Source organism: Grus americana, chromosome 7 (genome assembly GCF_028858705.1).
Source record: "Grus americana isolate bGruAme1 chromosome 7, bGruAme1.mat, whole genome shotgun sequence".
NCBI lineage: Eukaryota > Metazoa > Chordata > Aves > Gruiformes > Gruidae > Grus > Grus americana.
In genome coordinates, this window is record NC_072858.1 from 22,880,133 (window position 1) to 22,894,796 (window position 14,664).

Here is a 14,664-nt window from a genome sequence, read left to right on the forward strand (position 1 = left end):
TAACACAGTTTGCTCACGCACACACAAGCCTCCTGACAAACTTGGCAAGCTGCCTGCTAAGCTTCTATTTCTTCAGACTGTGCTTGCCCACAGCTCCCTCTCCAACTGTACCCAACTTCCGTGCTGCACACCAGCTTATTGTGTACATGAGTGATGAATGCCAGGGGGAAAAAAAAAGAGAATGCCATTGAGATAAAAACAGGTCCTACATTGCTATCAAAACCAGAGAAGACATGTGCCTACACTGGTAACACCCACCTCCAGAGTCATTGGGACGTTCTGCTTGCGGACATTATGGTTGTGCTGGTCAGTGTTCAGCATAATAACTGCATAGGCCAGGGCAAAACAGGCATCGCTATTAGCAAATGGGGACCCATTTGATTTCTGAAAGGCAAATATATGCACAAATTAGTCCTGCAGGAACAGTGATATCAGTGACCCGAGACAGCCATTTTTCTACCCACAGTACTGAATCATCTCTGGGACGAACAAAAACTCCAGCTTCCAAAAAGCACCCCAGAAATCTATGTGCCACTGTCATCTATAAACCAACAGCTGCTGCCTGCAGGGCACAGTAAGCTTATTACATAGGCAGTCGATCTGACATGTCCATCACGGCATGGAGATGCACAAGAAAGAAGGCAGTTTTGAGCTTTCTGCCCATCAAGTACACACCCTCCAATGTTCTGTGAAGGCTTCCAACAGTCTCTGGATTACGGGTGCCTCTCCTGGTAATCTAAAGGCCTCTAGATAAAGTCGTAAAGCTTCATCCAGCCTTAAACCTTGGAAGCTGAAAGTCCTGCAAGAATGAAATGCAATGAGACACTGAATCAGGATGGGAAAGGTAGGATAAAGTTACTGACTACAAATCTTGTTTGTTTCAGCATCAGAATACCAGATTTCACAGAGAACAGAGAGTAAAGAGGGGAGCGTGAGGAGAGAAGAAATATACCAGGGGGACTAAAAAAAAAGTCTGAACAATCCTACAGGTGATTATGTACATAACCATCTCTCCAGTCTTCACAAAGACTGGTCCTACCGAAAGGAGCTCAAGTATCATACTATTATCTGTATCTGAGGTGTTACCATATGCAAGAGATGCATAGAATTAAGGCACAGTGGTACACAGAGAACCAAGTGATGCAAATCCAATGCCTCCAGGAACTACTGTTCTACTGTTTGGTTTTTTTAATCACTGAACTCTAACTTTCACCCTTTTCTGATTAAAGAGATACAGGAAGATACTCACCCAACAAAGCTTTCCAGCAAGTCTATGTTCTTACGGTCACTCACAAATTCCCCAATCATCTTTTTGTCCAGGCGAGGATTTTCCCGTAGCCACCTGGCCACCTCATTGTTGTCGATGGGGGTGGCAAGAAGGTTCTTCTCCTGCAGAAACTGTATCCCTTTCTTTGGCTTTTGGTTGAACTGCTCTGTGCCAGTTATCAGGAGCTGAAGAAGACATTCAGATAATTACAAGCTTGAAGTGCATTTCTTACTTTAGATTGTTCTTAGCATTTGAACTAAAATCAAAGTAGAAAATAGATCAACCTCAGCATGATCACGTTTATCGTACTGTGTAATCCAGCAAGAAGACTAACCAAGGCCAGAAAATCTATGCTCATCACAAGGATTTGCTATCAAATAATACTGGACAGAGCAAGCATGAGCTGCTATCTTTGAAAAGCTTTGACATTTCACCAAGCAATTAGCTTTGCTACCCCAAGTGCCTCACCTGCTCTAATATGGAAACAGAGCAGAGGAAGGTATCTGATGAACCTCAGACATGTGGCAAGATCAACTCTACCTAGTTATAACAGGAGCACTGCTCCATGCCTTCTTCTGTCCCCTTTGGCTCCAGGCTCTTGTACTCCACCTCACTGCCAGGAGACATGCAGCAAGAATCTTTGGCACTCATTCAGCAGGCGCAAGGAAGCAGTGCTGCAAAAGCTTAAACTAAGAACCAGAAAACATTCTGCTAGTGAGACATGGTCCCAGGAACATCTGGTATTCCAGCATGATAAGGCTATCTGTAGGCTGGGAAAAGCAGGTGCAGTTTTGGTTTTGAAGGGAAGTCAATTACTCTGCCCTGCTTGATTCTTGTTTTAGGAAACCAGACCATACCACAGTCATAGTGTAATAAAACACCTGACTAAGAAAGGGTTAACTGAATGTTCTTGGTGCTGTTGAGAAAAACCAAAAGCACAAACAACTGTATGAACTTTACTAAGGCACCAGAATAAATGTCAGTTCCCTGTTAGCTCCTATCACGATCAAACTGCTAGTGATGACCTAGTGAACTAAATTCGTGACCATCATGATTACTAGCTCCCCTGGGCTTCTCAGTACCTCAGAAGCCACCAGCCCTCTGTTCTCTGCTTCCCCTGCTTGCATGAACATCCTCAAATTGCAGTGAAACACAGACCCTGAAATAGCATGGCGCACGCAAGGACCCAGCGAGGTCATAGCAAAATAATAACCATGTGCTGCCCCAGTATAACAGGCCTGAAGGGACTGTATGATGTTAGCGGCATTTCTGTTTACCTGTAAATCCTGTAACCCAAGCCCTAGGGTATTCTATGGACTGGTTATACTTCTTCAGACCACCTGAAAGGAGACCAGGCTGCTGGCAGTTTGCACTGCATTTATACTCATGTCTGTCCTATGCTTCTGAGATTCTGGTCATTGCCTTTGGAAACATCAAAGAAAACTTTCCATTTGAGGCATAATTTGTTTTCTGCTTTTATTTAGCTTTTTTTGTCCTTCCAGCTGTGGTAATGTTTAGTACTTCACAGGTTAAAGGAAGCAGAACATGCTGATGCCATGTCAGCATCAACATTACTTAAGCTGAATGTTTTGTGTGCCCTGTTTACATGCTCAGGATGAAACCATTCACAGATTTAGGGTCAGGAAAGAATTTTCCCTGGGCAAACTAACAGAGATTTATGAACATCTTTCTACCCTCTGCTGTAGTGCAAGGCACTGCCCTTTTTCTAGGACCACCTGGAACTTTCTTTAAGGAACTCTCAGCCACTGGCAATGCTCTTGATTTCTTCTAACCTTGTTTTCCAGCACAGTAAAGCTGGAGTATTATCAGAGGTTTTCAGTTAGAACAGTGGAAGCACTATGCAAGCTCCCTTCTCAACAATGGACTTTCACATAAAGTCCATCAGCAAAGCTGCCATGAAAGCTAGATTTAAGGCAAAGCAAAGGGTTACAAATTAAACAGTTTCAGTCATCCTTATGATAAAGCAAACACGGGAACACACAGATCAGGATAGCAGGCTAGACTGTTAATTTCTATCATAGGCCTCGCGGTACACTCCCCATTTACAGCTTTGATAAGAATAGGGAACCTGCCCTTTTTGATGAAAGTACATTATTATCTCCACATAATGCAAACTAGACCCAGCAACTTTTCCATCCAGAAATCTGATGGATCTAGCTTACAAATTGAGCCACAAAATTTCCCCAACACCTCTTGCAACTTTTAGCACAGCTAAACCAGAACAGGTAATAATCATTGCTGGTTTTGCAGTGTAGCAGGATTTTCAGTGACTATTTAATTCTTATTAGCAGAGACTAGAACTCAAAATTTCTGAGATATGACCAGTCATGCAAAACCCACATGGGATGGGAAACAAGAACACTCAAAGATCCATTTGTACTGTATTCCAAATCATACCTTCTTTTTGTTCTTAATCTGCGTAAGTTCCTGAGGACTTGGAAGGATACAAGAAAATCGAGTAGGCTTCCTGGGGATGCTCTTCTCAGCTAGAAGGACAAAGTACCATTACAGTCAAACCTATCCCCAGAGTAGCACTCAGCCTACTATAGTGTCCCATCATAACTTTCAGTCATGGAGTCTTGGTGTAATGTGCTGCTATGCAAATGGCAGTCACACTCCTACTATTCAATTACTACATTCCTCCCACCCACATTTTCTTCAGCATAATTGCTTAATACCTCCTTGTCCTAAACAATTTCACACATCTGCAAGATTTGATTTTCTGGCTATTTTGACTACCTACATTACTGGTCCCCTGGAGAGCCCTTGACTACCTTAAAAATACTAAGCACTGGTATGAATTTCACACACTTTTGCCCTAAAGTAACCCACCAGATCTACCCCCCCCCCCCCCCCCCGAAGAAATGCAATAGTTCGCAGGCATATATAACACACATATAATAAACAAATATTCACCACATATCTCCTCCTAATTTTGAACACACAATAGCTACAGTGGTCTATAGCATAGCAGGACCAGTAAGTGAATGTCAGGACCAGCATATACACACTCAGAGTGTCAGGGTACCACAGAGACTATTACCTGCCTCACTTCCTCCTTCCAATTCCATGCAGCCCTCCTTCATCTGGTCAGCCATAAGGCACCCACTGGTGGGAGGACATGCCCCAGCTGGCTCTGAGACTGTACTGGAAGATTTTCCCTCACCGAGTACTCTCTCATTATCTGTAGAAATAAAATAAAAAAAACCCCACAAACAAAACCAAAACCCACACATAAACAAACCCATAAGTCAAGGAAAAAGCTAGGAACAGAGAAATAATGAACTGATGACTCTAAACTGAACATGTGCTTATTCAAAGGAGTTCCCCACAGTAACTGTGATTCCTCAGTATCCTCAGTATTTTGTCTACATGAACCCCATGGCATACCCTCCTTCTGTTGTGATTGCCAGTCTTGACATGGCCTTTATTTAAAGCTTCACATGAGGGGCACATTTTAATATCTGTAAATTTTACAAATAGCAAGATTATTAACATCAGTGTGTAGTTACAAAACATGCAATGGGAAGACTGCAAACATATTTAAGGAGCTTACTATGTCAGCTACCAAAATGAGATCCGCAAGTTTAGCACAAGACTAAGTTGAACATCAAAATATCAAATAAATGGGTCTTACTATTGCTTGTTTCTTTGGTGCTGTTCATGGTTTCTGGGCTGGATTTCACAACTTCTTTCTCTTGTTGATGTACGCTACTCAGCACTTTGGCCTGGCAATGTGCCTCAGTGCTATCTATCACTGTCAGTAATGCTTCCAGAGACAGCAGATGGACAGTATACAGCTGTCCAGAAACTGGGAAGGCATTCTGGGAAATAAGATATAAGCATTAGTCAACTTTCATGCCCCTCTCACCATAATGGGGGATGGAAGTTTTCCTCACAGCTTGGGGAAGCCTAAAGCATACAACAGAACACCCTAAACTTTTCACACTAAGCTTTCTAGCATATATTTAATGGTTTGTCTGCTCTGACATTATTAAAGCATCACGGCTATTCTTTTCTCTTTGGCTTCCAAATGTTAAACAGCCACTTTCACCTCTACAAACTACCCACCCCGAATATTTCGGCCACACCCGTCCTTAAGTTCTGCATCTGCGCTAACCTTTGCTCTGAGTTACCGGCTCTCTCTTCACAGCCGGCCGCTCCCTCCCTCCCTCCAGCCCGCCAAGGCCGGCAGCCCCCGGCCCGCGGTTCAGCACCTTGGACAGCAGCTTGGTGAGCTCCTCGAAGAGGTTGGCACAGTAGTAGTCACAGTCGTAGTTAATGTAGAGCTCGGTCACGAAACTGGGAATCCTCCACAGCTGAACAATGGCTTCCAAAGCCATCTCCTTCATTTCATAGGGCATCTTTGGGTTTTCCACAGTGATTATTTCCATCAGCTTCTTGATATACATCTGGCAGAAACATAGGGCAGCTCAGTTTAAGGAAAGAAAAAAGAAAGCAGGACAGTGAATAGCTTTGAGGACTACAGAAATAGATTTAAGCTTCACCTTCCCACATGATACTCCATCTTTAATGATAGCTCATTCTGAAGGAGGTTGTAGAAAGGTTTAAAATAGTTCTATCGTGCAGTGCACCTGGACTTACCATCCTAAATAAACAGTATGAAGGCCGGCAGTGCAGCACACCAGTCTCAAAGACATTTTATCCAACAAGAAAAAGCCTACACAGCTTACCTATAACCCACCAAGTCATTTATACAAAGGTAAATTGATATTTAGACTCTATCTTACTGCCTAGCCATATGCATTTAATTGAAGAACAAGAAACTACTGCTAGGCACCCAGTCATACTCAAAAAAACTCACCTCCAGCTGGAATTTCAGATGCTCTCTCATGCTCTCAAAGAGAAGAAAGCACACCCTGAGGGAGGTTGCATACAGATTGATCCGTTCCACACTCAGTAGCTGAACAGGAAACAAACAAACAAAAAAGACCCTTTAAGATTTAAGAATTACAATGGCTAGTCATTATGTGCTCTAAGTAGCAGTACTGTGGCGCTGCAGGGATCACCTGCAGCAGCCTTGAGATCCACACTTTGCCTCCCCAAAGCAATGTTATTTCAAAAAATTCCTTATTCTATCTCCTGGTCTCACTTTTTGCTGGTGAGGATGAGTATACTTAATCCCCTTCTGCTTATGGCAGCACTTTTCCTACTACAATTCTGTTCCTTTGCCAAGTCCACAGATCCTCTTAGTGGAGAAGGAACTTGGGAGAAGGCCTGCCTCCAACATGGCCCTTGTGCAATTAATGGCTTGGTATGCCAAAAGTACTGCCTACTACTAAGCTGGTAACTTGCATCCATAATTACCTCAAAACCAACTACATGAAAACACAGCGTTATCCCACAGTAACACTTCATTCAAATCACCTTCAACCTTCATGGCCCTGGTCTGAAAAAAAAAGCACACAACAACCTCTGTGGCTTTGCAACAGCATTGTTTCACCGGTGCACTTCAGAACTCTCATTACAATGCAGCAGAGCTTATCTGAAGACCGAGACCTGCCAAACCTCAGAATCCTAAATTCCAATAGACTCTTTGATGCAAATTAGTATCTGACTCCCCAGTGCCATATGCCATGCAGATATAAGCCAGACTCACTTGAAATAGGTGCCGGCACAATTCCTCTTTAACAAGTCCCAAGAGGGACTGGCAGTTTGCAATGGGTGCTGACTCCAGGGCAACAGTTAGCAGCTGCAGCCCCATGTGGATCATCACCTCAGAGTTGTGGCGGTCATGAGGGTTGGTGAGCGAGATAAGAAAGCGGAACAGTTCTCTAATACATGGTAGTCCATATGGGACCAGTGCTGCTCCTAAAAAGTAAATGAGAGAGATTAGTGCTTAACTTTGCTTTTTGCAGGTGCCTAACAAGTGTTACAAATGAAATTGTTACAGACCAGCTGATGAACAGGAGCTTATAACTCTCTTAGCAGAAAATGAAACAGAATAGTGGAAAGGAAAAGGGACTTCAGCAATATTGCCCACCTCTCACCTTCTTTTTGGGAAGACTGAGTAAAACGCACTCCTCGGGGATTTACATAGTCCATGTCATGAACTGAGGCAGAGTCAGAATGTTCTGCTACACATGTGCACTCCTCTAGGACCTCAGGGATAGACTCGACAGATGCTGACTGGATCTTCTCCTCCCTCAGACTTTCATTCTTCATTGATATCAGTCATTTGAGATTGAAAAAAGCAAAACAAGAGTTAACATGTACTAGCCAAGCTAAAAGAAAGACTTATTTGTTCACGGTTCCTTCAAAACTATTAAAATTACACAGGGCACTCATGGAAGAGGAGCAGGAAAACAAAATTTAAGAGAAAAGAGCACCTCCAGATAATCTGCAGCCCTTTCTGCCCTTTCACTTCCATCTAGTTCTTACCTATTTTACATAACTCCAGGTTGCAAGACTAAGGACTTTACTTCAAAGATACTCCTATAACCTATCAGTTCTTACTGCATCCCTGAGGTTAGGATTTGGCTCATTTTTTGGTTTTAAATGCTATGTAATTTCAGCACACTATTTTTATCTATGCTTTCTTAGCATTTTTACCATTCAAAATATCTGCAGCTCTAATCCATTCTCTCAACAGTATTACTGTTGCAGGGGATATGGAAACAACACAGAGGAAAACTTACTGACAGAGGCCTTCATTCAGGTTAGTTATATTTCACAGCAACAGCAATGCACATGCACAAACACCAACAGTTGAATTTCTACAAACTCAAGAAAAATTGTTCACTAAAGATAGTGAAATTAGTTCTCCTGCAGATTTGCTCCATGTTTCCCTCTAACAGTTTCTCCTTTAATTAAAGTTGATGGTATTGGCAGGAATAGAACTAGATAAGTAGGTGCATTCTTGGACTGCACAGTTATAATTTCTGAGCCACCGGGGATGGTCTCAAGAGAAAACAAAGAATGAATGTTTGTGAATTTACAAATCGCTTACAGTGAAGGATGTTTTATTCTGACCCTTAGCCTTGAAATAGAATATAAACACTATGACCAAAAAGAGAGAGAAAAAGAGAGCAAATGTGCTAAATTCACAACTGATAATGCTGGGATTTGGAACTTTTGTTTATAAGTTATATCCATGTACCTGGAGTTCGGGTTGATTTTGATTTTCAGTGACTTTGGCCTCATTTGAAGGCATTCCTGCATTAAGTCCCAAAGAAGTAGCTTGGTCCAAGTCTGTCAGGTCTTCCTTGGAGGTAGTCTGTGAGGACAACTCCAAACCACTGTCTGTAGCAGGACTGACCACAGATGAAACATTTTCTGAGCTCCCAGAGGAGCTGGGAGAAGGAGCATCTATGAAAGTAACTCCGCTTGCTGATGAGAAATGGAAGCAAAAAGATTAGTATAATTCTTTCCATCAACTATAACTTCATACATTGAATACAGCAACAGAGAATTACTTTGATTACTACTTCACACTACAAATGATCTCAGATAGTTACGCATTTATGTAGAGAATGTAGATAAATTAAGTTCTCTTGCCAGGCATTAATGAATCAAATAGACAAACAGGTGAGATACTAGCAGTTCTCAAAATTAAAATACAGTAGCTGGAATCTAACAGACTCAGCAAATAAGATAATTCACAGTTAGACGAAGGGTGCAGGGGGTTTCTGTAATTAAGAAGAGATCTGAAAATAGTCCAAAAGGTGTACTTTACTCTTTGATACAATGGCACAACCAGTTTAAAGACTTGCATCAAGGATTAGTGATTTCTTCAAAGTGAGAATTTTTAACTTGATTGGAAGGCAAGACTAATTTCTTTAATTCTCCTTAAACAAATGGAATTGCAATAAAACTCAAATGGGTCTGAAATGGAGTAGTGAAGTCTTTTTACTTTTTCTCTATAAGATAGTGCTCCAGGAATCTAAGTTTTCCTTTAAAAGAAAGCCAGGTATTTGCAGCTTTTATGGTTCTGAGGATACTTAAAAAATGGAAAACAATATTTAAAAAAGATATACTGTAGGGCACAGTAATAAAATAAAGGCACATACCAGAGTTATGTTATGAATTTACATGTGAAATGTGTATGGTTTTGCACAGTGGTGTTTTATTGCTGGCGATTTTTGGAAATTTCTTAAGTAGCAGGTCATTACTTGACTTTTAAGAAATTAAATGGAATACATGACAAATTTTGCAATCCTTTCTTCTTCATCTGCTAAGCCAGAATTCTGGCCTAAAAAGCACAATTAATACATTACCTAGCACGACAAGGTCAGAGTTAATGATATGCTTTGCAACACAATTCAACTCTCTCTCTAAAATGTTACAGGAGTTATAATACTGTTTAATGGAATTTAATACCTATTTGGAAACTTAAATATAATGATGATTTATGCAGGGATAAGTTCTCATCTGGATGGATCTTCTCAGTTATATGCAATTTGATCACATTTATTATTTCCTTAGTTTTCACCAATCATGCTGTTGTGTAGAAACACACTTGGAATTGTTCACGCTACACTGAATAGTTTCCTGTGACAGTATAAGTGTCAGAACTAGATATTTTACACAGCTATTGTTTCAATGTTCCTGTCTGTTTCCTTTCACTGTTAATGTTTATGTCTGAGCCGTCAAATTGTAGAGTGCACAAGAGACAGAGTACTTCACAGCCAGAGGGACTCATCTATCCAGAGGACAGGTTAAAAACAGTTGTAACTATTTAGTCTACTCCTGTGCAACAGCAGGATATGGAAGTCCCCCAACATTATATTCTTGAGCTCGCAGCACTAGTCACATACTTTATCACTTCTGCAGGCTGCATCAAAGCATGTGAAAAAAGATTCACGTGTATACCTGTTAATTTCTTGCATGCAATCCACTTTCAGGTACTTTTGCTGCTCCCTCTACTTTTACCTACATAACTCTTCATGCCTTCTTTCCATATCATGGCCTCTATTCTTCCCAAAACAGTCATAAGTGCAGCCCACATTTCCCTGTCCCTTAATGAGTATAACCTTTTTTTCGTATTTCATGGACTGCAGATGCACACTTTCAGTCATTATATCAGTATTGAGAGATCTGTTCATTCATCTATCCTTGATACCTAGGTTTCTGCACATCCCTCAGTTCTACCTGTATATTTTCCCCAGTCATTCACTCTTCCCTCGTTACCACCACATCCATACCCTTTGGTACACCCTTCAGGAACACAGAAAAGACTATGTCATTTAAGTCAGCAGTCTCCAGTTTGCAGGAAACCTTCTCCCCAGCTCCATTCCCCTTTGGTCTTCCCTTGCCAGTTCTTGTTCTCAATCTCTTCCATGCACCTGCTGCACCCTCCAACTCCTCCGCATCACATGGCTGCCCATAACCTCAGCCACCTCTCCAGGTCCCCGTTCCCTTTTGCACAAAGTACCCCTGTAAGGCATGGTGAAGGCAGAGAAATGCTGTCAAGTTAGCCACAGGACCATGCTTTCCTCCATCAGTACGTATTCAATCTCCTTCAAACTCTTTCTCCTGGACCTGAAAAGCTATGATATGTTTTATTGCTATAGTCACTGAGAAGTAATATAAAAAAATCTAATGCAGAACAACATGTTAAGAGAAATGCAATAAAGACAGATTCCAAAAAAGCTCTAGAACAGATGCTGTCTGGTCTCTGGAAACAGCTTTCAACTTACCTGCGATGTTACTAGCATTGGTTGCTGGTTGTTCTGTTCCAGGAGAGGCCTTAGTTACATGGCGAGGAGGCCTTGGTGATCTCTTCTGCTTTTTCCATTTTGATGATTCACTCATTCCTCCAGCTCTCATTTTCAACTGAAAACCATAAATCGTTAAGAATATCAGTATAGCAAAACCACATAGTGCAATGGATTACACAAGCCAACCCACAAAGGCCGTCTCAAAACCTTCAAAGTCAGGCACAGCACTTAAATATATCACACAAATTAATCAGCACCTCAAAATCATGCAAACCAGACCCTGACTCCCCACTACCCACATATGAGCCAACACTCCATGCCTGAATCAAGGGAAAATTTACTGCAGCTACTCTGCTATAATATATACTTAACAGTTCAATTATCACAGCACTCCCTCTTCCCTATCAATACCTCCTAGCTTTGCATTAGGATAAAGAATTCTTTTAGACCTACAGGCACATGTCAAATCTCTTTGCTTTTGCCTATGTTTCCAGACTTCTAAAGCACATCAATTAAAGTACTGCACATAAGCAAGTACTAGTTAGGTTTGATGTTCGATAAAAATTTCACCATCTATACAAGAAGGCTGAGAATGAAGCCTGAGCACTCAGTCCCACACTGCACCGTTTGCAGCTCTGTCACTTATCTTTTGCCTCAATTCACTCTTCATAGCAATGCCACGTTCACTTTCCTCCAGTATCTTTCACCATTAACAAGTGTTTCTCCAGCACTCCACTCACTCCTGGTGCACAACACATTACAAATACCACCCTAGTGATTTAGAACAAACCATATTCTGCTTTCACCTGTCTTCTGTCATTATTCCGCTTGAGATCTAAATCTAACCTAACCTCTAACATCCTTCTTGACCAGGATCGTACTTTTAGTTCTTATACAGATCTTTGATCAGGCAAACAAGAATCACAGTAGGAGCAATGCAGACTGCGTGGCACTTGCTGCAATGTGCTGTTATTGCAGGCACACACAGATGCTCCAGAACTTCCTAAAAACAACACGATATTTAGTCATTGACAATGGCAACAACAGGCCTGAAAACAGCTTCCTTCTAAAGAAAAAAGCAAATTCCTCTAAGTGCAGGATTGCACTTATTCTTGGGTTTGGTAGCTGTACTCAACTTTTCTGATGCTGTCAGACCTCTTCAATTTGGGGTGAAAATTTAACCACTGAACAGGTACCTTGTACCTGTAGTACAAGTGGAAACCATTCAGCAAGTCTCAGTACCAGTCCCTAACTTGGTATTCTTCTTTGTAAATTTATCACAGTTAAGTTATATTATAGGCTATACTATTCCTTATTTCTTATATCCCTAGCATCAGATTTAAATTCTCTAGAAGACATCTATATTCTTTAGTCTCTTCCTTTCTCTGCAACTTGCCTCCTTCCAGCTACTACTGTTTTTAAATGCCAATAAACCTTCTACGTTGTGCTACTGTTTTTCCATCTCTTTCCCTTTGTCCAGCTAGAATGCTAACTCATTGTACATGGTCTGTAATTTTTCTCCTTTAATCAAAGCTTCTGAAAATGTTATGTCCCAGTGCAGTAAACCATTTGTGTAACTTTTCTTTACACCACAAATTCTATTTGTTTGATGACTAATCCCCAAGTTTTAGCTATGCTACAGTTTCCTTGAGCTTGTTAATTAACAACAGGCTCAGAATTACTTTGCCCCTTGTTATTTCTTCCAAATTTGCAGCAAGAATCTCCTTCTAAATCACAGCTTCTGACAAATGCTTTCGTGACAAGCACGCAGCTAAAACCAAAATTTTGTAGATTTCAAAATGTTTTAAAATGCTTATGGATCACAATACTTTCACATAAAAATTGTCAGTGCTCTCACCTTTCCTACTCACTGCTTCGTAGAGGGCATTATCTTTCATTCTTACCAATTCCTAATGTTTCACCTCTACTTGTTTCCTTTTCCATTTAAAAATCTCTCTGAGCCTTAAATATTACTAATACTTCTACTCACTAAAGGCTTAAGCTTCTGATTAGACCAGGTAGTTTTACTTTACCTACCAACTATTCTAGAAATAGCCATATTTATTTTTTCTCCCTTTTCAGTAACTTATAAAATAAAATCTGAAGACTTATGGTTCATTGTATCTAACTACTTCAAGTAGGAAGAAAACCTGGAAGCATTATGTGTTAAATCCAAGAACATCTGTTTCAAAGCAACAGATTTGCTTCTAGCTACTATATCCTGATGCCATGATTTGCCAAGTAAAAAGTTACTTGCTAGTAAAAATTGGGGTGGGTGGGATAGGAGGCACGGGGCGGGGTGGCAGGGAATTGAACCAACAAAATGGAGCCAAGATGTTGCTAGGAGCTAACCATGTCAGTCCCACAGGTCCACTGAAGGTCCTTTCACACACAGTCATGCTCCTGACAAACAGGTAGCTTTTGAATCATCCTATCAGAAGGTTCAAGCTGACAATTTAATTACTATTTCTGATCTCCTTTCACACAACACCAAATACCGTCTCAGTTCAACACTAGCCTTTTTGAAAAAGCACTTTTTCTCAGACACAATATCCATTTTTAGTGATTGCTCTGTGCTTTGTATTAACTCCAAGATTCCTCCTCTTGAGGTTCATAACCTCCTTTGATGAACCTGTGCTATCGTTCAGAGACCGAGTCACAACAGCCTCATACGGATTGGAAACCTTTTAGGGAAGCAAGAAGACCCAGTTGATATTTAAAGAATCCCAAACATTTAATCAAAATATAAAGCATTCAAACAAGAATTTAAGTTTATTTGGGTTTCTGGGTGGGTTTGGGGGGGGAAAGGGGAGTAGAATTAGGTATTGGTTTGGGCTTTTTTTTTTTGTCAATTTAACAGACAAGTAAGATTACACAGTAGGTCTTTTCCATCTCATACCATTCAGTATTCCACATTCTACACAAACAGGGACCCTTTTATTAGGCATTACCTACTAGGATTACCTGGGACTACCCCCCCATATCCATTCCTCCCTTCCCCCCCCCCTTTCTTTTGCTATCTCCTATAAACAAAAGATACCAAACTACAATGACAATTACACATAGCTTTAAAAAATTACAGAAGCAAACAGAAATGCTTAATAGAAGTGTTTCACCAGTGTCAAGGGTCTGCATGTTGTTTTAACAAACAAACTCTGAGTTTGGGAATTCTAAAACAATACATGTATCAAAGGAGAGCAAAGCAACATCTTTCATTCTGTATTTTGTATTGAATTAAAATGTAACAATGCCATGACTTCTTGCTTTTTATGTTAGTATAAAAACATCAAAAAGTCTTACACAGTTTGTCTTTGACTAAAGGAACTATTTCTAATGCTTGTTTTTACCTTCAATATCAAGGCATTTCCTAATTTCACTAGAAAGCTCGGTTGCATGTTAACAGACTGAGATTTTAAACCTAAGGCCTTCTTGACTAAATCCTGGAGGTAAATGGCATTTAATACATCATTAAAATATCCTGAATTTTAATCATCATCTAAAACTCTCCTTCCTTATCCAACACTCAGTGATATTATAGTTGCATTGGCTTTCTAATTATCAATGTCCTTCAGATTAGATTAAGCTTGTACTTCCACAGTAATTAACAACTGAAGTTAGTATTTAAAAATAATTCTTTAGAAATCAGAGTAGAGACAGAGCTCAGAGCTACTGCTCATTCGTTTTGGAACTCAGTAC

The 14,664-nt window shown here is 40.5% G+C and overlaps 1 protein-coding gene across 10 annotated transcripts in view; it reads right to left on the bottom strand.

The window, feature by feature from the left end:
- GBF1 (golgi brefeldin A resistant guanine nucleotide exchange factor 1) overlaps positions 1-14,664 on the bottom strand; it is a 107,123-nt gene that overhangs the window by 19,364 nt on the left and 73,095 nt on the right. For all 10 annotated transcript variants that reach the window (XM_054831455.1, XM_054831456.1, XM_054831450.1 and 7 more), the window contains 12 exons: positions 10,948-11,083; positions 8,409-8,638; positions 7,300-7,468; positions 6,909-7,120; positions 6,114-6,212; positions 5,506-5,700; positions 4,926-5,112; positions 4,332-4,472; positions 3,686-3,774; positions 1,250-1,452; positions 676-799; positions 259-384 (listed from right to left, as the gene is read on the bottom strand). In XM_054831455.1, the coding sequence (XP_054687430.1) occupies positions 259-384; positions 676-799; positions 1,250-1,452; positions 3,686-3,774; positions 4,332-4,472; positions 4,926-5,112; positions 5,506-5,700; positions 6,114-6,212; positions 6,909-7,120; positions 7,300-7,468; positions 8,409-8,638; positions 10,948-11,083 (1,911 nt within the window). The remainder of the gene's footprint in view (positions 1-258; positions 385-675; positions 800-1,249; positions 1,453-3,685; positions 3,775-4,331; positions 4,473-4,925; positions 5,113-5,505; positions 5,701-6,113; positions 6,213-6,908; positions 7,121-7,299; positions 7,469-8,408; positions 8,639-10,947; positions 11,084-14,664) is intronic.